The sequence below is a fragment of the Vitis vinifera genome, chromosome 10, assembly GCF_030704535.1.
Source record: "Vitis vinifera cultivar Pinot Noir 40024 chromosome 10, ASM3070453v1".
Taxonomy (NCBI): Eukaryota; Viridiplantae; Streptophyta; class Magnoliopsida; order Vitales; family Vitaceae; genus Vitis; species Vitis vinifera.
In genome coordinates, this window is record NC_081814.1 from 10,714,574 (window position 1) to 10,739,486 (window position 24,913).

At 31.9% G+C, this 24,913-nt stretch overlaps 2 protein-coding genes across 2 annotated transcripts; both read left to right on the plus strand.

Annotated features, from left to right (window-relative positions):
* Positions 1 to 489: 489 nt before the first annotated feature.
* Positions 490 to 6,168, plus strand: LOC104880507 (uncharacterized). The gene is made up of 6 exons (XM_010657355.3): positions 490 to 879; positions 1,300 to 1,446; positions 3,543 to 3,641; positions 3,953 to 4,099; positions 5,495 to 5,593; positions 5,804 to 6,168. Exons 1-6 carry the CDS (start codon positions 526 to 528, stop codon positions 5,936 to 5,938), a joined length of 981 nt encoding a protein of 326 aa, XP_010655657.1. The 5' UTR covers positions 490 to 525; the 3' UTR covers positions 5,939 to 6,168.
* A 7,419-nt stretch (positions 6,169 to 13,587) lies between these two features.
* Positions 13,588 to 16,981, plus strand: LOC104880509 (uncharacterized). Its single transcript, XM_010657356.3, has 4 exons — positions 13,588 to 13,893; positions 15,066 to 15,218; positions 15,366 to 15,464; positions 16,596 to 16,981. Exons 1-4 carry the CDS (start codon positions 13,624 to 13,626, stop codon positions 16,614 to 16,616), a joined length of 543 nt encoding a protein of 180 aa, XP_010655658.1. The 5' UTR covers positions 13,588 to 13,623; the 3' UTR covers positions 16,617 to 16,981.
* Positions 16,982 to 24,913: the final 7,932 nt, after the last annotated feature.

Sequence of the window (24,913 nt, forward strand, 5' to 3'; positions counted from 1 at the left end):
TTAACCCTCCTCAGTCCGGGTTTGAGATGCAGATGGAAAATAGTTGTGTAATTTGGATGAGAATGGAATAAGGGTGCTCCCCAAACCTGCTCCTTCGTCATTCATATGGATAATGCAGGTGATGCCAATGCCAATTTCGTAGCAACAAGCACAAGGTTGTGCAACTCATAGAGCTCCATCAACCCCCTAATTATCATTCAGTAGAGGAAATATGTTGGGGGTTGTTAAAAAAGGATGGTCGAATTTCACAAAGCTGGGTAGGTCCTAAGTCCTAACCATATGATTAATGTGTGAGACATCAATGAAACGCCTTTGGCTGCCAACACGTGACACCAAGATGCCTTGCTTACTGCCAAAGACAATATTGTCTAAAGCAGTGGTCTATATTATACCTTGCTTCTTCCCCAGAAAAGAAAGAATTTATTCTGTGCTGCAATATCATTTTTATTTGCTATATTTGCCCATATATAAGTGCTCTTAATGCCAGTAGTAGTGTCCTATACCTAGAATCAACACAACCACGCCATGGAATCCATGATTGGCCTCCATTTTTCCAGCCTTCCCAATCAGTCCATTAGGCCTTCTGGCCTCCATGCTGCAAGAGCTACTACCAAACCCCATTTAAGCTTCAGCCATTCTTCTCTTTCACTCCCCAAAAGTTCAAGAAACAGGCCAATTGGGAACATCCCTGTTTCAATAACTTGCATGGTGGATAATTCACTGCGTCCTACATTCAATAGAGTGGATAAAGGAAGGGCAAATATGGCTTGGGCTTCTCCTTTTCTTCACAACATCAGTTCGGGTAGGAGGACAAACTGCAAAGGCAATGTATCTCAGATAGATGGGCCTTCTCAGACGCATATTGATCATCATATTGAGGTTCTGTTCCATCTCAGATAATATAAACTTTTGTCAAAAATCAATATTCTAGTACTACTGAATTTAGATAAAAATGAAAGAAATTGCTTAGATATTTTGAAATATTCCACTGTTTGGCAATGAAAAGAAATTAGAAGAGGATCCAGGAATCCTAAAGTGATTAAATTGGATGGAATTGATGTAATCTTTTCCAAAGCACATAGATTTAAGAATTTACAATTTTTCAACACCTTTAGTTTGTCCATTTAGTTTTGAAAGTAATATTTTATTATGAATATGACATTTTTGGCAATGAATTTCCAAACCCAAATCAACATTGAGTTTGTCCTTCCAATTTCAAATAGGGTTACTTAAAAGGTCAAGCATCCTCTGCACTTGAGATATTGAGAACTCCATATTATTTCATATTGATGTTTGCAGCTTATGGAAATGGTAAAGACGCTAAGGGAATCTCAGCAGTATGATACGGCTATGAAACTACTGAAGCATCATGAACCCAAAGTTTTGGATGACCTCGAAGCTGCTTACCAAGTGAAAATGGAAATAATGCACATTCTCTACCTTCAAGTACGTATTAAAATTTCTTGACTCTTCAAAACTTACTCCATATACTACTTTAGACAGTTTTTACTTTGGAATATCTCATTTAAAGCAACCCGACCACTCAAGACCCAACTGTTCCTTCTCAGGGGCTTTATGCCTTTTCCCGGCTTACATTCCTCTTCTACTTACCATGCAATCAAATGTAACTTCCGGATCATCATGTCACTTTTATGATAATCACAGGCTATGCATGAATTATTTATCTTTGAGAATCATTTTAATATACCAAGGAGAACATATTACACAAGAAACAAATACACAATATAACTCCTGATCCATGAACTCTCTTATGTTTCCTTACTCTTTTAAGTATGTCCAGAATATTTATGAAGATATTCCTAATACATTTTCTTATTCTACAATAAAATATATTTTTATAAGCAAATACCTATATTTAAAATATTGTATAAAATGTTTCAAAAAAATGAGATATGTAAATAGAAATGAAACAATGTTCAACAATCTCCACATTGGCTTAAATTTAGTTAAGTCAGTTTTTCATCTTTGCATGACACATGCTGCCACTATAAATATGTTTTCTCCATGCATGCCTCACCTATGTCGGTGACTCTTTTAGTACGCCATTATTGAGATAGTCACTTGTTGTACTTCAATATAAAGATACGCAAAATGAGAACTTAGTACTATTTCTGATCCTATGTTTACAATATTAATTCCATCTTTCGAGTTCTTACAATACACACAAGCACACCTTGTTTGTTGTTATCTTGTAGCTCCTCAAAAAGTTGAATTATTCAAATATTATTATATTGTTTCCACCTTTGGAGATTCAATAAGTGCAAAAGGTATGCAACACTTATTTCAAATAACAAAATATAGGCTTCTTATGTTACATATTGATGAGAAGACATACTAACTCTATATTTGATTAAAATTTCTTTTGCAATTGTCTTGATCAAAACTCTTATAAATCATTTCCCTTCTTTGCTTTCCTATTGTACTTTCAATATCTTTGACCTTGGGTATTCTCCTAGGCTATTCCTGACATCTTCACCTTAACTCTGATACTATTTTTTTGAGCTAATAGAAGCTTTAATGCCATGCATTGCATGATAATTAAATAAAGAATATGCATCAAATAGGAATTTGATCCACTTTTCAACAGTCTCCATCTTAATCTTCTATCTCTTCACCAGTGTACATGATTCTATGATACATAATAATAATCCTCTATCCTCTTTTAAAGCGCGCTCCCTTCACTTTTCCTTAGAAAGAAGAAAAGGAACAAAAAAAAAAAAAAAAGAATATAATTACAATAGAAAAAAATATTTTTCTTATTCTTTCTAAATTATGAACTAAGGAGGAATTTAAGATAACTTCCAACATGATCCATCACTTTAGATGCTATCCACCACATTCAATAAAGGTATGTTTTTAGTCAAGATCCTTGGTATATCTTTCAAAATTAAATTAACATGGAGCAATGTACTATATTATCCCAATATTTTTCTTGTGATTAGTTGATGAGATGTTGCCTACCCTACATTTCATCCCCATAGTTCTCTTAAAATCATTTTATGTGTTTCTCCACATTATTATCTTTATCCTTTGTGTACCTATATGAACTTGAGACTGATATTTTTTAAAAAATTGATGCCAACCTATTAAAAATTTTCAGGAAGTTACTAATTTGGATCCACGTTTCTAGATATTTGAATGAGTTATGAGATTTATTATTACTTGCAATGTTTTCCAAATCATCTTTTTACGATGCTTCGTAAGTTTAATTTCACTAGTCCCTAAACTTCATATTTTAATTTACTATATGATTATTCTAGAATGGCATACTGGCTGTTATCTAAATCTCTAAAGAAAATCATGTTCTTTCACATTCCCGGCTTGTGCTTTTATTTTTAGTATTGTTTATTACTTCCACTCACCTTTTGGTAATCATATTACGAAAAGAAAAAATAGAACAATTTTAGCCAGCTTGAAAACCTTCAGTGATTAATACATTTTCTGAATTTATTAAAATATTACCATTTCTTTTTTGTTAATTTGCTTCTTGAATTTTGGTCCGGATACCGTCTTTTTTATAGGGAAAAGACCAAGAAGCCTTGGTGTATGCTGAAGAATTTTATGACAACAAAGCAATTTATGCCAAGCGATTCCGATTTGAATTGTTTTATGCTACAAAGGTTTGTTAATTACTTTGCTTTACTTTGCTGATCATGTTGTACATCTGTCATCTAATTAATTAAATTCCATATCATGAATTGTGGGCCCTTTGATCAACATTAGGAGACATAATAGCTATAGTGAACTCTTGAAGGATAAGCAAAGTGGAACCTTTCATACGAGGATGTGCATCTCCCATTTCTACTTCACATGATTTCTTAGTGAAGTTTGTTCATCAGCTAGACTTTAAAGTTTTTGGTTTATTACCTTTATCATTTTCACGTTGAAACCTATCTTGAAAACCCATCTTATTGCACGTTATTGTATGCAGCTTATGGAAATAGCACGGAACCTAAAGGAATCTCAACATTATGATCTAGCAGTGAAACTACTGAAGGTGCACGATCCCGAAGTTGAGGACGACCCAGATGCTTCTTACTACGTGAAAATGGAAATAATGCACATTCTCTACCTTCAGGCATGTATTGCACCTTTCTTGATTACCATGGTTTACATTCTTTTTTCTACATACCACACAAACAATGGTAACTTGTGGATGACCATGTCATGGCACTTCTAAGAGAACTAATTTCTGGATGGAGTACTTACTTATGGCCTCAATATTTTTTATTTATTTATAAAATGTATATCCCATTCTCCTAGTTCAATTTCTCAATATCTTACTTCTTTTTCCTCGTTGAGATTACTACTATCGAAAAATTGAATACTTTTCTTGTGCTATCCAACATATTTAAGGTGTGTTTGGCATATAGAAATAAGAAGAGAACGGGATCATAATAACATATAAATAATAATTTTTTTTTGTTTTTATTCTTATTCTAAAAATTAATCTAAATGTATTGATAGAAGACAAATAGAATTGATTTCTCAGTCATATTATCCTATTATTTCAAACATGGCGTAGAGAAAAATTTGGCATGTGTTTAAATTGAATTTATTAGAAAAATTAACTTGGAGTTCCATACTGCATTATCTCCATTACTTTTCTATTCAGCTTGTGCTTAGTTGATGAGAAGTTTCTCCAACTTCTTCTCTTTTCATTTTTGTGTGCCTAAATGAAGTTGAGATTAAACTTGTTTAAAATTTTCTAGAAGACTTACTAGGCTATGTTTGACTCTCAGAAAGTGCTAACAAAAGGAAGAAATACTAAGGTTTCTCTTGTTTGGTTTCCTTATGAAAAATAAGAAAAAAATCAAATATAATTAAAATTAATTAGAAATTTATATATTTTTAAATTATTTAATATTTAAATGATAAAAGAAAATAAGTGAAATGATTTTGAAGGAGTATATGAAAATAATTTATTGATTTTAAATATTTTTTATTTTCTTTCATTTTTTTTTCCTTTCACTTTTCCTTTTTTTTTTTTTTCCTTACATTTTCCATCAAAATTTTCAAGAACCAAACATAGCCTAAAAATTCCGAAGAAACTCTAGATCTACATTTCTAAACATCTTAAGTAGTACTAAAATATAGATTCCCATATTGTTTTGGTTATTACTTGTGTTTAATTTCAAAAAGAGCCTTTTCTTTAATCATGCATAATTTTATTTTAACAATTCCCCAAAGTTTAAATTATCTATATCTACCACTAAAATCATGTTCTCACAGCCCCTATATATCCCATCTATTTCTTAGACCAGGCTTCTACTTCCATTTTGCTCTGTTGCTCCTATTCTACTCCCATTTTGGTAATTAGATAAGAAAGAGAAAAAGTAATTTTAGGCAGTCTAAAGACCCTTAATAATTAATTCATTCTCTGGACATTTTCTTATCTAATTTCCCTCTCCAGTCATTTCTAATTTCGTAGTATATATACTTTTTGAATTTATTTTGATATCATTTCTCGCAGGGAAAGTATGAAGAAGCCTGGACTTATTGTGAAGAACTTTATAAGAAAGAACACATTTACCGTCCTCATTTCAAATTTGGATTGTTTTATGCTTTGAAGGTTTGTTAATTACAATTCTTTACCAAAGATAGCATTATAAGGTTTAGCATGTTCATACAAAGGCTTTAAATTTAGCCCATAATCATTATGTAGACCATCATTATCCTCATATAATAAAAAGAATTGTCAAGACCCCATCTAAAATCTCTTTACCCCTCTTTTTTCTTTATACATACATATAAATATCTGATAAATATCTTACCTTTACAGTCAGGTATATTGTGTGGGTTGAATGATCATCAGAAAGCAATTGAATACATGCAGAAATTCAGTGAAAACCGAAGCGAAGCAATTCCATTGGCGCCACCCGACAAGGATGAATCCGCTAAAAGTCGTGGGACTTGAAGAAAATGAAAATATAGTTTTAGTGCTTTTTACTTCTGTTAAGTAATAAGAATTGGATATTAGAAATGCTGATACAAGTACAGCACTAACTAGCATGGTATTTCATAATTTTCTAAAGCCTTTGAGGGATATGGGATAACCATATTCTTTTGTGTGTGGCTTTTGGTGTTTCAACTTTTTGAGTCTAATAATTTTCATCAAATAATGGAAGTTAGCATCCAAGATTTTCATGGGTTGTCTTGAAAATTTCATTTGGGCATATATCTTTTAGATTTTTGTTCAAAGACTCTTGGTTTTAACTGCTCTATCTCTATTTCTTTTAGATCATTTTTATCCTTTGATTTTTCAGATGATATTTGTGCTCTTTTCCTATTATATGAAAGGGCCATTTGATAGGAATGAATAGAAACCAAAATTGAAAATCACAAAGCCATAAGAGAGTGAAAAATAAAAAAATCTGGCAAGATTGAGTTTGCTTTTTATAAGAATGAGTTTTTTTATTCTATCCCTACAAAGAGAGGAGCTATATAGCAAGGGACATTTCTTGTGTTACTTCCATATGGTTCCTAGAGTTGAGAACATTTAGTTGAGGTTGCGTCAATTCAACCATGGCTATGTAGTTAGTTTATTAATTTTTTTAATATTTTTTAAATAAAAAGACTCCACTTCTTTTTGTTCAATGAATATAACTTCTGCTTTCATGATCACTAAAGAGAACATGAACAATCATTGTTTGTGCTTAACATAAAACCGGCCATCATCATTAAATCATCTCTAAGTGATTTAATTACAATGCTAAGTAATTATCACGTAGGATTTGACAAGATGTCAAAATAATCTCCAAAATGCAAAACCGAAATAATGTTTCTACCAAATCATCTTCTATTGTTAACTTGCTCCCTTGAAAGTTAATTTTCTCAAAAGATCACTCTTCGAGAATCTATTTTTCAATCGACTCCTTTAGTTATATGCTCCTTAGAATGGTTTTTAACTTCTTATTCCATTTGTAAAGTCTAGCTAATCCAATCTTAGGTTAATCATCGAAGAGCATAGGCGAATTGAGTGGTGGTCAATTTTTACAAATTTTAAGATCAATGAATCCAAATGATTACACAAGAAATAATAAGCAGTAAATCAATAATACATGAAATATAGATAAGAGAAGATAGATGCAAACACTATTTGATTTCAACCTAATCTTTTCCTAGATCTTGGCACAAGTGGGATTCTTTCTAGAGGGGGAGGCTAAGGTTTTCTCTTTAGATTCTCTAAAGTGATAGTGGAAGACTGAAGCCCTAGACCCCTAAGGGGTTTATATAGGTTTTTTTTATGGTCTTAAGTGACTTGAGCTCAACTTGGACTTAGGTTGCTCAATCTAGCTCACTTGAGTCTTAATTAATTAATTATCCCTATTAGGCTCCAATTAATTAATTAGCTCTATTAGGCTCTAATTAATATATTAGCCTAGTCTACAAAGAACATTCATATGATCTAGTATAACATGCATTTTTTTAGTAAAATGCCCTTTTAAACACATATTAATTAGAAACCTAAAAATACCCTTAAAACCATGCCACCATGAATCTAGAGTTCGAACAAGGACTGATGGGACCCATAAGGAAATACTAGCTCCCTCATATTCTAATTCTGAAGTTGACTATCCCACTACAAAGAGTGAATTTCACTTCAATATTTTATGTAGATTACAACAAGATAGAACTTAGGCATATGACCTACTATCTACTACATACAGACTCCCCAAAAACTGGTGTTCGTAATCCAATAAGATATATGCTATCAACCTCTTAAGATTACCATTTCAATTATTGAGTTATAAATCCTCCTATTATATGATCAACTAATTTCTCTAACTCACAAGACATATGTCAAATTCTAATTAAGGAGTTATTGTTACCACAAATTTCATAATCTCATGTCCTTAGGATCACCTAAGGAGACATATTATCTCAATCTCATGAGATGTCATGGTATCTCTATTGAGAATACTTGTTGGCATCAACCTCCATCAATAGTGATTCAAACCATAAGGAATATATGAATACTTTAGGATCTTGCCCATAATTCAAAGCCTCATAATGATTTCAACACTGACTCAATATCCTCGTAAGGTTAAGAGTCCATGTAGCATAGTAGCTTAGTGAATCATGACTACCCAATAGTCAATGTCATGATTCATATATCGTAGGTCCTATCCATTATGTAACCATTTACACTGGTTCACTCACCATGAGAACTTTATCCCAATGACCAAGACCAGTTATCCCTCTAATTAGAGGTAGTTCTCTATAACTTCAAATGAATTACCTAAATCCATGAACTAGTTGAGAACAAATCATCTGCTTAGAAGGAACCCATGACTTGGATCTTATATTCAAATTTTAATACACCCAAGTTAAGTGCAATGCAAAAAATGCCAAATTTGAATGCTTATAGGATATAATCCATGGAATATGATAGAAAAACTGAAACTAAAATCTTATTAAATAAGTAATAAATAAAAAATATCACATCATGTCTTGCTTTTAAGGGCTCTATAACAAAGTTAGACTTGACTTTCCACTTTCTATTCATTATTTGAATTGATATTGATGTGGGCATTTAGGCTTACACCACTTATATTGTACATGAATTGGGTGTACTAGGAGTTACATGGAAGATCCAAGTCATAGGTGTTAGGATAGAGACCTTAAAAGTGTGATATGATGTATTAAATTTTATGTTTATTATTTATTTCATAAATTTTTAGTTGCACTTTAATTTATCCTTATTTCATGTATTGTGCCTTATGAGGATTTTGACCTTCATATCTTGCATTTTACATGACTTAGGTGCATTAGGAGTTGCATGAAATATCCAAGTCATAAGTTCTTTGTAAGTAGATGATTTGTTTATAACTAGCTCATGAGCTTAGGCAATCCATTTGAGGTTGTAGTGTACTACCTCCTAATTGAAGTGATGGTTGGTCTTGACCATTAGGATGAGTTTCCCATAGTGAATGCACTAGTGTGTATGTATGATTACACATTAGACAAGACCTGTGTTGAGTCATGAAATAAGGTTATCGAGTAATCATGACTTCACCAAGCTATTATGTTATATTGTCTCTCAATCTTGAGAGAATGTTAAGCTTGTGCCAAAGTTAGTAGTGGCTTTAACCTATAGGTGAAATCTTAAAGTGATCATATATTCCCTATGGATTAGGTCATAGTTGATAGAAGTCGGTAGTAACAATTATTCTCAATAAAAGGCATCATGATATCTCATGGGATTGAGATAGAGAAGATGTGTTTAGGTAAGCTATGACCATAGTAGTTCCGTATGTGAAACTTGACATAAGCTCTTTATGAGTTAAGATATGTCAATTAATCACACTATAGGAGAATCTAGAACTCAAGGATGGTAGAGGTAATCTGAAGAGACTGATAGTTTTCACCTTATTAGATTATAAAAACCAGTTCATGGGAAGACTATATATAATGTATAGTACATCTCATACCTAAGTACTAAGTATCTTGTTATTATTTGCATAAGGTGTTAGAGTTTAATTGATTCTTTGTAGTGGGATATTGAATTAACTCTAAAACTAAATTCTAAGGAAGCCAATATTGTCATATAGGTCTCAATGGTCCCCACTCGAGTTCATATACCTTGATGGTACAGTTTATGAGAATTAGATTAGCTTTTGGTTCACTTATGTGCATAAGGATGTTTTGATAATTTTGCAAGGGTGTATAGGGGTGAATTAAGCTAATTGATTAATTAGATAGCTTTGTTGGGTTAATTAATCAATTCGAACCCTTGTTGAGCTAGCTTAAGTGACCCAAGCCCATGGTGGGCTCAAGTTACTTAAACCTAGTTAGAACTCTATAAATACCCCCTTAAGGGTTAGGGTTTTAGTATTTTGTCTTCTTCTACCATCCAGAAAGAGAGAGCTCTACTCTCTATCCTCCAAATCCCCCATCATTTGTGTACCAAGGTTTGAGGCAGAGTTATTAAGTGGAAGATCATGGCTCTATGAGACTTTCAACAACTTCAGATTTGTTCTTCACTGAAAAGAAAGGATTAAGAACATCAAAATCATTGTTAAGATTTTCTAATTCAAGTATCTAGATTTGTTTTTTTATAAAAAAAAATGTGTTTTGCTTCTGTTGTTATGATCTAGCTAAATGCCCTAGGTATTTATTGCATGCACCTAACCTAATCTTAGGATAGGGTACAGAGTAATTCAAAGTTCCTTTCAATGGGTTCCTTGTAAGATTAATAAGTTTCTCATAGTCAGTTCATGAAATTATAAAATTCATTTGAGGTTATAGTGCACTATCTCCTAATTGAAAGGACGACTTATCTTAGTTGCTAGAATAAGTTTCCATAATGAGTGTACTAGTGTGTATAGTTATACATTGGATAAGACTTATTATAAATATTGGCATTGACCATTGAGTAATCATGATTCACCAAGCTACTATGGTGCATAGACTCTTAACCTTAAGAGAATATTAAGCAAGTGTTAAAATCAACAAAAAACTTTAACTTATGGGTGAGACCCTAAGGTGATCATATATATATTCCCTATGGATTAAGTCATTATTGATGGAGGTTGATGGCAATAGGTATTCTCAATGGAAACACCATGATATTTCATGGGATTGAGACATCATATCCCATTAGGTGATAATAAGGACATGTAATCATAAAATTTGTGGCGTCCCACTAATTCCTTTAGTAAAATTCGATACATGCACTTTGTAAGTTATAGTATGTCATTTGATCACATAATAGGATAATATATGACTCAAGGATTAGAGAGATTATTTTGAAAGGTTGATAGCTTATACCTCGTTAGATCACAAACACTAGTTCATGGGGAGTTTGCATGCGGTGGATACTGGTCACGGACCCGAGCTTGCTATCTTAATTTAATAGCATAAGATATTGGAATATAGTTGACTCTCTATAATAAGATGTTGAGTTAATTTTAGAATTAGATTATGAAGGAGCTAGTATTTCCTTATGAATCTCAGTAGTCCTTGTTTGATCTCATATTGCTTGGTGGCAGAGTTTTTTAAGGGTTAGTTGGCTATCTATTTACATGTGTGTAGAAAGGAGTTTTCATTTTTTTTTTTTTTTTTTAAAGACCACGTTAGTATCATTTCCATTATCCAATCTCATGTGAAAAATTAAAATAATTTCTTAATTAAATTTTAATTAATACCTCATTTTGTGGGGGTCACTTGATCATGAATCCTTATATAACATTTAAGTTCAAAAGAGACAGATATAAAGGACACGGAAAAATGATTGTAAATCAAAGAAAGTTATTATGGCTATTGATAACGAGAGAAAAAATGTGATCCATTAAAGTGTGGAAAATGATACTCCAACAATCACTTCTATCATCAATTTTTCCATCATTTGATTCACTTTGCTCCGTTAGTTTCTTGAAGGGGAAGAATAAGTGGCCCTGATATAGAGAATAAAACCTTTCTTTTTAGGGGAATAAGCAAGGTATAATATAGACTGCTACTTTAGAAAATATTGTCTTTGGTAGTAAGCAAGGCATTGTGTCATATGTGTTACCCAAAGGCATTCCATTCATATGTCATCACACTTCAATCAGGTAGTTAGGAACATGCATGCATCCATTTAAGTGGCCAAAATATATAGTCTTTTAGCAACCCCCAACATATTTCCTCCATTTAAAGACAATTTGGCTGATGGGACCTGCATGAATTGCACAACCTTGTGCTTGCTGCTACGAAAAAGACATCAAGCATCACCTGCATTATCCACTCTTAAAACGAAATTTATACTTATTTCTTAATTAATTTTAATTAATACTTCACTTAGATTGTTTTCAAACCACTTTAAATTATCTTCTTTAAGAATTTTTTTTTAAAATAAAATACCACAAAAAAATCCACTTAAAAAACAACAAATTTCTTAATTTTCTTTCCCTGGTTTTTTTTACATATTTATAAAAAAAAATAATTAATTTAATAATTATTTGCATTATTCCTTCTTTTTGGGAATCTTTGTAGCCATTTGAATATCATATGACATTAATTTGTTTAATTTCAAAAGAGATAAAGATGTAATGGACGCCTAATTAAAAGTAATTGCAAAATCGAAGAAAATTATCATGGCTATTGATAAAGAGAAACAAAAAAAAGTGATTCATTAAAGTATGGAAAATGGTAGTCCGACCATTATTTGATTGACTTTGCCGCATTAACTTTTTTTAAAAATAAACTTAAAAATCACATGTACGTTAACAAGATATAGCATAGGATATGATGGGAGATGACATAATATTTCTTATCCTATATTTAAATCAAGACCAAATAAGATAAATTACCATATCACTTGTTGATCTCATATTCAACTAAATATAGGATATGATAAGTAATATGATATACTATCCATTTATAATTTTTTGGGATATAATGATTTTAATTTGATATTAGGATGTATGTGGTTCATAATTAAATTGGCACTTCTCATCCAATTTTAAAATTTTTTATTAGATTTTTTATATTACTCATTTTGGAAAACAATAAATTTTGATTAAATATTGAACATGTAATTGAAAAAAAAAAAAGAATTAGAGAATTATATAAAGTACAAGAAAAAATAATACTAGTATATATCATTTAGAAAAATGCTAAGATACCTATCGGACAAAAAATCCAAACCGTCGAATATGGATGCAAACAAATGTGATTCAAGTACAAGGGTAGATATTGAAAAAGTATACTTCTATATTATAGTTAGACCCTACTATTTAATATATATGTAACATGCTTTTATATATGTAACAATACAATATGATATTTTTATTTACAAATTTTAAATTTATAAATCATGAATATTATTACCAAAGAAATAAAAAAAAATTGCTAACTAAATGATAAATTGTTGAACAATTTCTAAATATATAGTACTAAATATGAGAGAAAAAATCCTTTTTTTTTTTTGTAATCCACATATAATATAATTTTTATTTTAAACAAATATTGAACATTAAAATAAAACATATTTTCTATTCCATTTTTTATTTTTATGGAAACTAAATATGAGTATAGCATAATATATTTCATTAAACACAATATCCAAAGATATTATATCATAATGGAAATAAAGTTCTAGGATAAATATATATATATATATATATATATCAACTAAATATAGTATTAGAACTTTTTATTTAAAAAATCATTTTAATGAAAAAAAAAAGTCCCTTTCCTTTTTACTGCACCTTTTGCTTGAACCAAAATTCATGCTATTCTTGTCCCGCCCCTTGCCCTTCCTTGTTTAAGTTCATTGCCATTTATAATAATAGCTTAATTAAACCATTTCCCATCCTATTAATTCATGATGCTTTCTCTTCATTATTGAAGTTATCATTTGTATGGCACTTAATTAATGGATGTGCCATGGAATTTTTCAATGCCTCTTGGGTACTAACACATGACAAAATCCCTTGCTTAGTGCCGAAGACAGTATTTTCTAAATCAGTCGTGTTATACCTTGCTTCTTCCCCTTAGAAACATAGATTTATTCTCTCAGCAGGACCACTTATATTTGTCATATATAGGACCATGGAATGCAAGTATTTTTAATCCTGTGGAAGTCTTATATCTGCAAAAAGCACAATCAAGCTACCCATGGAATCCATGATTGGCTACCGTTTTGGCACCCTCCCCCATCAGTCCATTCACATGTCTTCTGGCTACAAGGCTGCAATAACTACCAAACCTTATTGCTTTAGCCATTTTTCCACCAAACCCCATTTAAGCTTTAGTCATTCTTCTAGGAGCCGCCCTCTTGAGCACATCCTTGGTCCTATAACTTTCAGGGTGGGTCATCCATCGACTTCTCTTACGGATCAGAAGAGTAGGCCTCCCCAGGCCTTTACAGCAGAACATTCGGAAGAGGTTCTATTTTATACACAATTTAACTTTTGCCAAAGATCAATATTTTAATACTATGGTATTTGGAGGAAAATGAAAGACATTGCTTAGATATTTTCGGTTCCATTGTTTGAAACCAATGGAATTTGTAATGAAAAGGAATTGGAAGGGGCCGGATTCAGGAAATGGGTTACAAGTTTGAATTCCATCCTGAAATGGCTCTTTTAGCACTTCAAGAAACATTTTGCTTCCACATTTTATACTCAGTAACCATGTGCAGATTGTCATAAATGTTATACAATCCCTCGCTTCCAATTCCTTTCTTCTTCCTTATTCACTAATTTCTAATGGTCCTTAATAAGTCAAGCTTGAACACTAAGCTCAGCTCGATTGACCAGCTAAATTTCACCCATATTTAATGTTACCATCCTAGAGTGTTGGGTGTCTTATGTTTAAAGGGTTGGAAAATTCTATAAAATCAGAATGTTGTTCTACTCATTTGAAATCTGGAATTGTTCCTATTGTCATGCATGAGGCTGTGCTGAAACTTCACATCCGCTTTCAAGTTATGGTCTATAACATAAAAAAACTGGTTATGGTCTGGATTGTGGTCGGTTCTTTATGCCATGCCAATGTAGAGGCAGATCAAATTGGGTCAGTCCTGTGCTTGACATGCATGATTGTGCAGCCTGGTAGAGCATTCCAATATCTATTCCAATTGCCATGAGCATTCCCCCACATGCTATTCTGGAATCACCCTGTAGATGGACCACTTGACCTAGGAAAAACCAAAAAGCCTGGTCTCTAGACGACACTGAAAAGCATTTTTGTCATTCCGTAGAGTACAGAATAATTTGAATACCAACCAAAGTTGGAAGCTTTGACGTTTTAGTACCTTCCCTTCCATCATCCATCCTTTGTAAAATTCTACTGCTATTTCCACTCCCTATTCTGTAACATCAGATAAGCGTGTTTTGGGCTATTAATCCCCATATTAATGTTCTATATAAAATACACTCTGCAACTCTAGTGTCTTGTAACAATTCGTGATGTCCTCTTTTTCAATTAACCCATCACATGATTGGGAACCAATTTGTGTATCCAAATCAACATCTAGCCTTGTTCTTCCATATCCACTTTGATACTGGAAGGCTTTACTAACCAACAAAAATCTGCATATGGTTGTTAATTTGCAGGTGGTGGAAGTGGCAAAGGAGCTAAAGGAATCTGGGCATCAAGATATAGCATTGCAACTACTGAAGATACACGATCGCCAACTCGATATTGAGAGAGATGCTGTCGGTTATTACACAATAAAAATGGAAATAATGCAAATTCTCATTGATAAAGTACGTATTAGAACTTTCTGGACTCTTATGTGAAGAGAAAAATTAAGGACGTAATATCTCAAGACTTTGAAACCGACTTACACTTCTTTCTATCCCTAATTCTTTTGTGCTTTCCCATTTTGCTTCTTGAATGTTGTTTTTCTACAGAAAATGCGCAATGAGGCCTCGGAGTATTCCAGGGACATTGAGGAAAAGAGATCAAATCACAAGCATTATTTCAATTTCGAACCGTTTGATAAATTGAAGGTTCGTTACAATAGTGTTTCACCATTGAAAATATTATAAGGCATAGAAGCTTTACAAGGTGTCTTAAATTTGGCCCATTATGATTGATTGATAATCCACTATAAGAAAAATGGCTTATGGCAGCGGCCAGCAGCCTCAATAAAGATTAAAAATGATGTGACTATAACATATATATAGTTGTATACCAAATTGACTACCATAGAGCGTGGACATAGGTGGAGCAACTATATCTTATAGTTGCAGTTGTAAGCATGGTCGTGAGTTTATATTAAAACATTAAGTAGTGGATACAAGTAATTTCACTACTATGAAAACAAATTATAGTGTCACTATTTATGATGCCCTATTAAAATAATGATACAATAAATGTGATGCATGATATAAGATATTTGCACTTAGATATTTTGGTGACTGTTTTTTTTATTTATAGTGTCATTATTAAAAAAGGTGACACCATAAGATAATAAAAATTTTAAATATGATGACATTAACACTATTTTACAAATATCATAAGACTCTTTTAGAAAAGTGACAAGGCGAAAGTAGCTTATTATATTCATGGCCAAAAGCTCTCAAAAAGCCCTTCTATAGCCACTCATCACCATTATTGAAGCTTTCACCACCAAATGAAGCAACATTGCTACCCATCAAAGCATTGTCGTCATTACTGCTCATGTTGTTGCTCCATACTATTTGATTTTATCTCTACCATTGCCACATTGAACATGGTCGGCATAGCCTCTTCTCTTAATGGTTCACATCTCAACCACATCTCCTCTCCTTTATCCTATTTTAACCCGAGGCTTTGAATCTTCAATATTCATTGCATTCAAGTTTTTTTTATTTTTTATTTAATTCTTTTATATATATATATATATATTATCACTCCATTACTAGAATAATTATGGATTATCATTTTCAGAAATGTAAATGTCTTTATCTTATTAGAGGTCCAAATCCATTAAAATCTACATTGCATTGACTATTTTTTTCCTAGTTGAAGAGGTAAGGAGAAGTGAAGTTCCTTCATGGACCCTTGACATATAAGATTATTAATGAAAATTAAAATTATCTTCCATTATATGATATCAAAACATGTTTACTAATTAAAAACTATATTGTATTTTACAGGAAAAGATGCATCAAATTTAGGAGGGTGGTATTCTTCTCATTGACTTAAAGATAACATAAAGAGTGCTTGGAAAGTGATAAGCTATTTTTAAGGTATGGAAAGACAAGAAGGTTGTGGGAGCATATATATCATAGAGTTACAAGAGTTCAAGACAATGACTACCTGTTGAGTTGCAAGAGTTGAAATCATTGATACGGAATTTCATGCCACAACAAACTAACTCTTCTTAGCAACCACTACTTTAATCTTACTCATCTTCCAAGCCACCATCTTTACCAAAGAGTTGACATCATGATGTGGTTTACTATTATTTGTTGGTCACTTTTATTTTGGACGATATACAAACTTGGACAAAAATATTCCATTGAGGGCTGAAATTTTTTTATCCCCATGTGTTCATAGACGAGAATTTTTTGTTATTTTCATCTCCCAATGTGGATAGAAATATTTAGAGATAAAATTCTTCCATTCTCTAAACAATTGTTAACTTTTTAAATTGAAATAATTTTGTCTCTAAGTGTAAGTTGAAACATTTTGAGAAGAAACTTTTGTATTACTCAAACTATATGTCAATATTTCGAGACATAAATATTCCATCCCTAATCTAATTTGAAATATTTGGAGACAATTATTTTGTTGTAGAAACTATATGTCAATATTTTAGGATGAAAATATTTCGTCTCCCAATGTATAAAGTAACATTTAGAGAGAAAATAATTTCCTAGCTCAATGAGTTCTTGTGTTGTTAGAAGATTTAATTGATTTTTGTTAAATTTATTTCCAATGAAACTTTTGACTTTACGTCACAAAAAACACTCATTGACAAATAATTTTGGCCATGATTTTGTTTCATTAAAGATATGTTTCTATGACAAAATTGAGTTTTTCATCCCCAAAAAGATAGAATGACACAATTATAAAGACAATTCTACAATGTTTTCATCTACAATGTTTTTATGCCACAAAAATAAAATTTTTAGAGATGAAACATTTCATCCCTAATAATGTACTTTGTTGTAGTGACCCAAAAGTTCTCATAACTCCCTAACCATGAAGACTTCTTCTACCTCACCATAACCAATCTTTGTTTTGAAACCCTAGCATTACCATCATTAACCTTCAAACCCATATCCATAGGATCGTTGGGAAAGTGCTCCAGTTGAGGAAGATGACATCGAGAAGCTTGATCAATTCTAGCTTTGGTGACTTTAATCAGGTATAGATTCAATTTTCGTATCACAACTAGGGCTTTTTCAGAACTTTTATTTTATAACCGAGTGACTTTCTCTTTCCCATGGCTGATTTTACTAATGAACTACAAATATTATTAACTTTCACGTACTTTGGGTTTTTTGTTCATTTTGGATTTGGTTTTCTAAATATAGTAATGAATGCAATGTGGATCTCATTATTCACTTTGTGATAATTATTATGATTTTGAATATAGGTTATTGGGCCTTAAGGGATTATGTGGATTTTGTTTTATGTTATTGAATGTGGTGATCTGGGTTGAAGAATAAAACTAGAATTCTTGATATTATGACATATGTTAGAAAATCATTATTACAACTTTAAAATATCTCAACCATTATTGTTGTCATGTTTGACTGTCTGGTTTTAAATTTTTTTATTCAACTTAGTTTACATGTTTAAGGATAGCTCATAGAATTGTGAAGTGTCTTTGTAAGGAGAGATGCTTGTTTGAATATCTTCTTGTGTTCACGAGGTAATTATAAGATATTACCTCGTAAATAACATTTATTGAATTAGTACTATATGCATAAATATTCTGTTTCATAAATTAAGATAAATAACTTTTGATTTATATTTATTTATTTCACATTATATTAACATATTAGATTATGAAGATCCTACTTTCTTAAGTGAAGTACAAGAGTTTTTAGTATATTTTAAAAATTAGAATAACTAATGATTAAGAATAATAATTAATTTATTAGATTGTGAAGATATTATTTTCTTAAGATAAATAATCTATAGTATTACAAGATATTATCTTTAAAAATAAAAATAATGAGTTGAGTAAAACAAAACATTTATTGAATTAGTAAATATAGAGATATTATGTTTTATAAGATTAAGATAAATGAATTTTGGTTTATATTTTAAGATAAGTACAAGAGTTATAGGTATTTTAAAAATTAATAACTTGTAATTAAAAATATCAATTAATTTATTAGAATATGAAGGCACTATTTTCTTAATATAAATAATATATCATATTTCAAGATATTATCTATAAAAAAATATAAATAACGATGAAATAAAATGTAACATTTACTGAATTAGTATATATAGTGATATTATGTTTTATAAGATTATGGTAAATGAATTTTGGTTTATATTTATTTATTTCATTTTATATTAATTTATTAAATTACAAAGACATTATTTTCTAGAGATAAGTACAAAAGTTATATGCAATTTAAAATTTGGAATAATTAATGGTTAAAAGTAATAATTTAATTATTAGATTTTAAGGGCTTTATTTTCTTAGGATAAGTAACTTCAATTAAATAAAAGAGTGTTAGGATAGAGCCCTTAAAAGTATGACATGATGTAACAAATTCGAAGTTTATTATTTATCAAATAAAGTTTTTGTTGTTCTTTTATTTATCCTTACTCAATACATTACACCTTATGAGCATTCTAGTCCGCATTCCTTGCATTGCACATGACTTAGGAGCATTAAGAGTTGTATAGAAGAGCCAAGTCATAAGTTCCATGCAAGTAATTAACTTATTCACAATCAGTTCATGGGCCTAAGCAACCCATTAGAGGTTGCGGTGCACTACCTCTTAATTGGAGAGATAACTGGTTTCTTGGCCAATTATTAAGATGGGTTGTCCATGGTGAGTGTACTAGTGTATATAGTTACATATTAAATAAGACCTATAATGAGTTGAGACATAAGACCATTGAGTAGCCATGATTTCACCAAACTGCTACATTGTATTGCCTCTTAACATTTAGAGAATACCAAGCTTGTGCCATGTTAGCAATGACTTTAACCTATAGGTTAGATCCTAAAGTGATTATGACCTATGGATTGGGTCATTATTGATGGAAACCGGTAGTATTAGGTATTCTCAATAAGGGCACCATGATATCTCATGAGATTGAGATAATGTGTTCCACTAGGTGATCCTTAGGAGGCGTGTTCATGTAAACCATGGTCATAATAGTTCCTTAAGTAGAACTAGACATAAGCTCTTTATAAGTTAAGATATGTGAGATGATCACACAATAGAAGGATATATAACTCAAGGATGATATGAATGGAAAAACTCGAATCTCTCTGTTTCCTAAGCCCGGATTAGGGTTAAGAACTTACATAACTATCCTCGCTAGGCCTTTTCTAAATCCTATGCACAACGGAAAAATAGCATTTGTATGCTTTAAATGGATTCAAAAAGTGCGCACGAAAAATAATACCTCAAATTCGGATTTTCCCAAATCAAATCCGCGTGGTGCAGATAAAGAATGAAATTGCAAAAGTCTTGTAAACCCAAAGTCTTCTGCCTGATGACTCTAACCTTGATTTTGACAAACTTTTGGTGTGGATGGAAAGGAAGGTGGAGGTTATTATTCTTTCTCTCTCTATTTGGAGATGGAAGATGGCTCTCTAGAAAAACTATATGAACCCTAACCCCTAAGGGGGTATTTTTAGGGTTTTCTACTTAGCTTAAGTGACTTAAGCTCACTAAGGGCTTGGGTCACTTAATCTAGCCCATAATGGGTCCCAATTGATTAATTAACCCAATAGGGCCTACTAATTAATCAATTAGTCAAATCTAGAGACCTTGTTCACTTACCCCTATGCAACCTTGCATAATTACCAAAACACCCTTATGTATAAAAGTGGACCTAGAGCTAATCCGACCATCATAACCCATGCCAACAAGGTATATGAGCTCAAAGCGAGGATCGGCCACTAGGACCCATAGGAATACTAGCTCCCTTAAAATCCAATTCTAAAGTTGATTCAACATCCCACTACAAAGAATTAACTAAACTCCGGTATTCTATGTAAATAACAACGAGACACCAAGTGCTCGGGTCCGTGACCTATTATCTATTGAGTTCAGTCTTCCCATGAACTGATGTCCGTAGTCTAACAAGGTGAAAGCTAAAAAAACCTTTCAAGACTACCTCTACCATCTTTAAGTTACAGATTCCCCTATTGTGTGTTCAATTGACATATCTTAAATCTAAAAGAACCTATGTCGAGTTCCATTTAAAGAATTATTATGACCATAGTTTCCATAAACACACCTCTTTAGGATCACCCAAGGGGACACACTGTCTCAATCCTAAGAGATATCATGGTGCCTCTATTGAAATACCTATTGCTAACGATTTCCATCAATGGTGACCCAATCCATAGAGAATATATGATCAATTTACGATCTCACCATAGGTCAAAACAAAAATGATGACACAAGTTTAGTGTTCACTCAAGGTTGAAAGACAATACAATGAAGCAGCTTGATGAAGTCATGACTACTTGATAATCCTATGTCATAACTCACCATAGGTCTAATTCAATGTGTAACCATATATACTAGTGCCCTCACCATGGGAAACCCATCCCAATAACCAAGACCAGTCATCCCTCCAATTATAAGGTAGTACACTACAACCTATAATGAATTATCTAGACCCATGAATTGATTGTGAACAAGCCATCTATTTGCAATGAACCTGAAACTTGGATCTTCCATACAACTCCTAATGCACCCAAATCACATATAATGCAAAAGATACTAGGTGAGAATGAGCATGAATTATAATACATGGAATAGAGATATATAAAAGTGAAATGAAAATATCATTAAATAAATAATGAATTTCAAATCTATGACATCATGTCATACTTTTAAAGGCTCTATCATAACATTATGAACACCAATATGGTAAAAAAAAAAAATTATATTAGACATCATATGATTCGTATGGTTGCATTCTTTAACAAGATAGAGATCCTTGGTGATAAAATCGATGAGAAAACCCAAGTTGATATAATCCTAGAGACCTTACCAAATTCCTTTAACTAGTTTCAACTCAATTATACTGTGAACAAGTTAATGGTGAGCTTGTCTAAACTAATGAGGGAACTCTAGATGACTAAAGGGATTATGAAGGATGCTAAAGATGTTTACATGGAAATGAAAGATTCTTTAGGTTCTTCCCATAATAAAAAGAAGAAGAATACTTTCAAGAAAACCAAGTAGGGGAAAACCAAGGTTGGGAAAGGCAAGAACAAGGGAAAGGACAAGTGTTTCCTTTGTGGTAAGAAGCCACTGGAAAAATGATGCCTATTCTACTTAAAGAAAAAAAAAAGTTATGTTTCATTCACTTTTAATTGAATCATGTTTAGTGGTAGATTCTATAGATTATAGGGCCACTAACCATATCTGTAATTCCTTACAGGGGTTTCAACAAATGAGAAAGTTGAATGAAGAAGCGATGTAATTGACTCTGGCGTCTGCTACAAGGATAGTTATGCAAGTAGTAAGAGATGTTACTCTTGTATTAGAGAATAATAAACATCCAAACTCAAGCATTTTCTTTATATATCTAAGTCTTGAAAGAATTTGATTTCAGTTTATAACCTAAATAAATCATATTATTCATTTATTTCAATAATAGTGTTTTTATTAGAAAGAGTGATTTGTTTATTTGCTCAATTCCATTGGTTGAAAATCTTTTTTGCATCACTCCTATCTTGCCTGTTGTTGAAAATCATCATGTTTCATTAAAAGGAAGATACCTAGCATTAATCAAACATACTTATGGCATCTACACTTAGGTCATATTGATCTAAATAAGATCCAAAGACTAATTAAGTTTGGAACATTACATTTATTAGTTCAAAAGACTTTCCAATCTTCTAATTCTTTATAGAAAATAAAATGACCAAGAGATCTTTTAATACAAAATGGGTTAAAGCCAAAGAACATCTAGATCTAGTGCATTCTGATACATGTAGACCTTTTAATGTCCAAGCACATAGAGGGTATGAGTATTTTATCACTTTCATTGATGATTACTCTAGGTATGGTTATGTTTACCTTGTGCATAGGAAATTCGGTGCCTTAAATAAATTCAAGGAATTTAAGGTAAAATGGAGAATCAATTAGATAAATACCTCAAGGTATTTTAATCTAATCGAGGAAAAGAGTACATGTCAATTGAGTTTGATTATTTTCTTAAGGAACATAGAATTATATCTCAGTTGAGTACTTCTAGAACCCCACAACAAAATGGAGTAGTGGAAAAAAGAAATCAAATTCTTATAAACATGGTAAAATCTATGATGAGTTTTTCAACACTTCTTACATCCTTTTAGGGATATGCCTTAAATACCAATAGATATATTCTTATCTGGTTCCTTCTAAATCAATACCTTTGACTCCTATAGAGATGTGAATGGGTTGTAAACTTGGTTTATACCATATTTGCGTATGAAGGTGCCCTATATACATGTTGAAACTAAAGGTAGACAAGTTGGAACTACGATCAAAAGTCCGTCAGTTTGTTAAATATCAAAAATGGACTAGGAGTTATTCTTTTTATAATTAGGTCAACCAAAAGGTGTTTGTGAGTACAAATGCTAGATTCCTAGAAGATGACTATATGATGGATAATAAAAGTAGGAATAAGATTGATTTGAAAGTACTAGATGAGACTCTCATGCATAACAATTCAAAAAACTACAAATATATTGTTAACCATTCTTGTTTCTAATACAATGGTATCTCATCATAGTGGGAGGGTTGTTATATACTCAATCTTATTCATATATTTAGGAGAGTCTTTTGAGGCCATTAAAGGAACATGAGATCGTTCCCACATATTCTAATGAAGCAATGAGTGATGTGGATGCATATATTTGGAAAAAGGCTATAGAGGTAGAGTTGCAATCTATGTATTCTAATCAAATTTGGGAACTTATAGAAGTACCTAAAAGGATAAAACTCATACAATGCAAATGGATCTACAAAAAGAAAAATAGAGTAGGTGGAAAGGTTTAGAATTTTAAGGCTAGGCTTGTGGCGAATGGTTATAATAAAAAACCTAGTTTCAATTATGAGGAAGCCTTCTTGCCAATAGTCATGCTCAAGTCTATCAAAGTACTCTTATCTCTTGTGGCACATCTCAACTATGAGATATGGAAAATGGATGTCAAGATTCTATTTTTGAATAGAAATCTTAATGAGTGCATCTATATGATGCAACTAGATGATTGCATAGCAAAGAACCAAGAGCATATGGCGTACAAGTTCCATAAATCTATTTATGGATTAAAGCAAGCATCCCACTTGCTTCTCAAGCTCAAGTGGGCTCCCTCCCACCCCAATATTTGGTCTTAGGACCAAATCCTGGGTTTAAACCAACCGCAAGGCTCCCACTAACATGAGCATCAACCGCCTCAATGAAAGACCAACTCAATTTGACTAGTCTTTTTTTAGTCCTCACAATTAGATGATGTAGATGGGTTGTTACTCATATCAAAAAGTCTATTTCTAGTATAAGAGTTCTCAAGTAATTATTCCTTGTGGCCTCCATAACCTTCGGCCTAAGTTAGTAGAGACTTCTTTCAGTCTTTGTAACTACTAGCCCAAGAAAGATGTGTTTTAACTATAGACAACTAAAATAATGGTGAACTAAACTAAGATACAAGGATCTCAACACCTCTTACCTCTTGAAGAAAGAAAGAAGCAAACAAAATAAACACAAAACTAAAAAATTCATTAAAAAAAAGTTACAAAAAGAAAAAGAAACACAAACACTAAAACAATCTAACTTATTTCCCTATGGATCCTCTCTCTCCCATTTTCTATTTATAGTTCTCATATTTATAGATGGAATATCTCTCTCTTCCCCTATTGCTTCGAGTTATCCCTAGCTAGCTATGCATGCCTCCTACCCATGCTATAGATGTAGCAATGCAACCATCAATAAAAAAAAAATGTTAGTGTGAAGTAGATGGTCGCACTTCCTATCTTTTCAATGTGATAACATGGTGGTATGAATAGATCAATCTGAGCTACAGGGGCATTATTTGTTGTGAAACCTTTATGAGTATGAGAATATTGGAAGATGTGGTATGTGCGCATGGTGGAGTCATGAAGGTAATGTGTTGAGATGGAAATTGTCAAGGGTATGTTTCATAGTTAGAGGAGATAGCACACTTTATTATTGGGAAGGTGTGCTACTTTATTAGAGGAAAATTACACACCAAGGATTATAGATGTGTCTTTGCCTTATTAATGAACAATAGCATATTTATGAT

Coding starts and splice junctions, on each gene's coding strand:
- LOC104880507 (XM_010657355.3), top strand. CDS start 526: ATGGAATCCATGATTGGCCTCCATTTTTCCAGCCTTCCCAATCAGTCC. Junction 880..1,299: donor ATATTGATCATCATATTGAG/GTTCTGTTCCAT, acceptor TGATGTTTGCAG/CTTATGGAAATGGTAAAGAC. Junction 4,100..5,494: donor TGCACATTCTCTACCTTCAG/GCATGTATTGCA, acceptor CATTTCTCGCAG/GGAAAGTATGAAGAAGCCTG.
- LOC104880509 (XM_010657356.3), top strand. CDS start 13,624: ATGGAATCCATGATTGGCTACCGTTTTGGCACCCTCCCCCATCAGTCC. Junction 13,894..15,065: donor CAGCAGAACATTCGGAAGAG/GTTCTATTTTAT, acceptor GTTAATTTGCAG/GTGGTGGAAGTGGCAAAGGA. Junction 15,465..16,595: donor AACCGTTTGATAAATTGAAG/GTTCGTTACAAT, acceptor TGTATTTTACAG/GAAAAGATGCATCAAATTTA.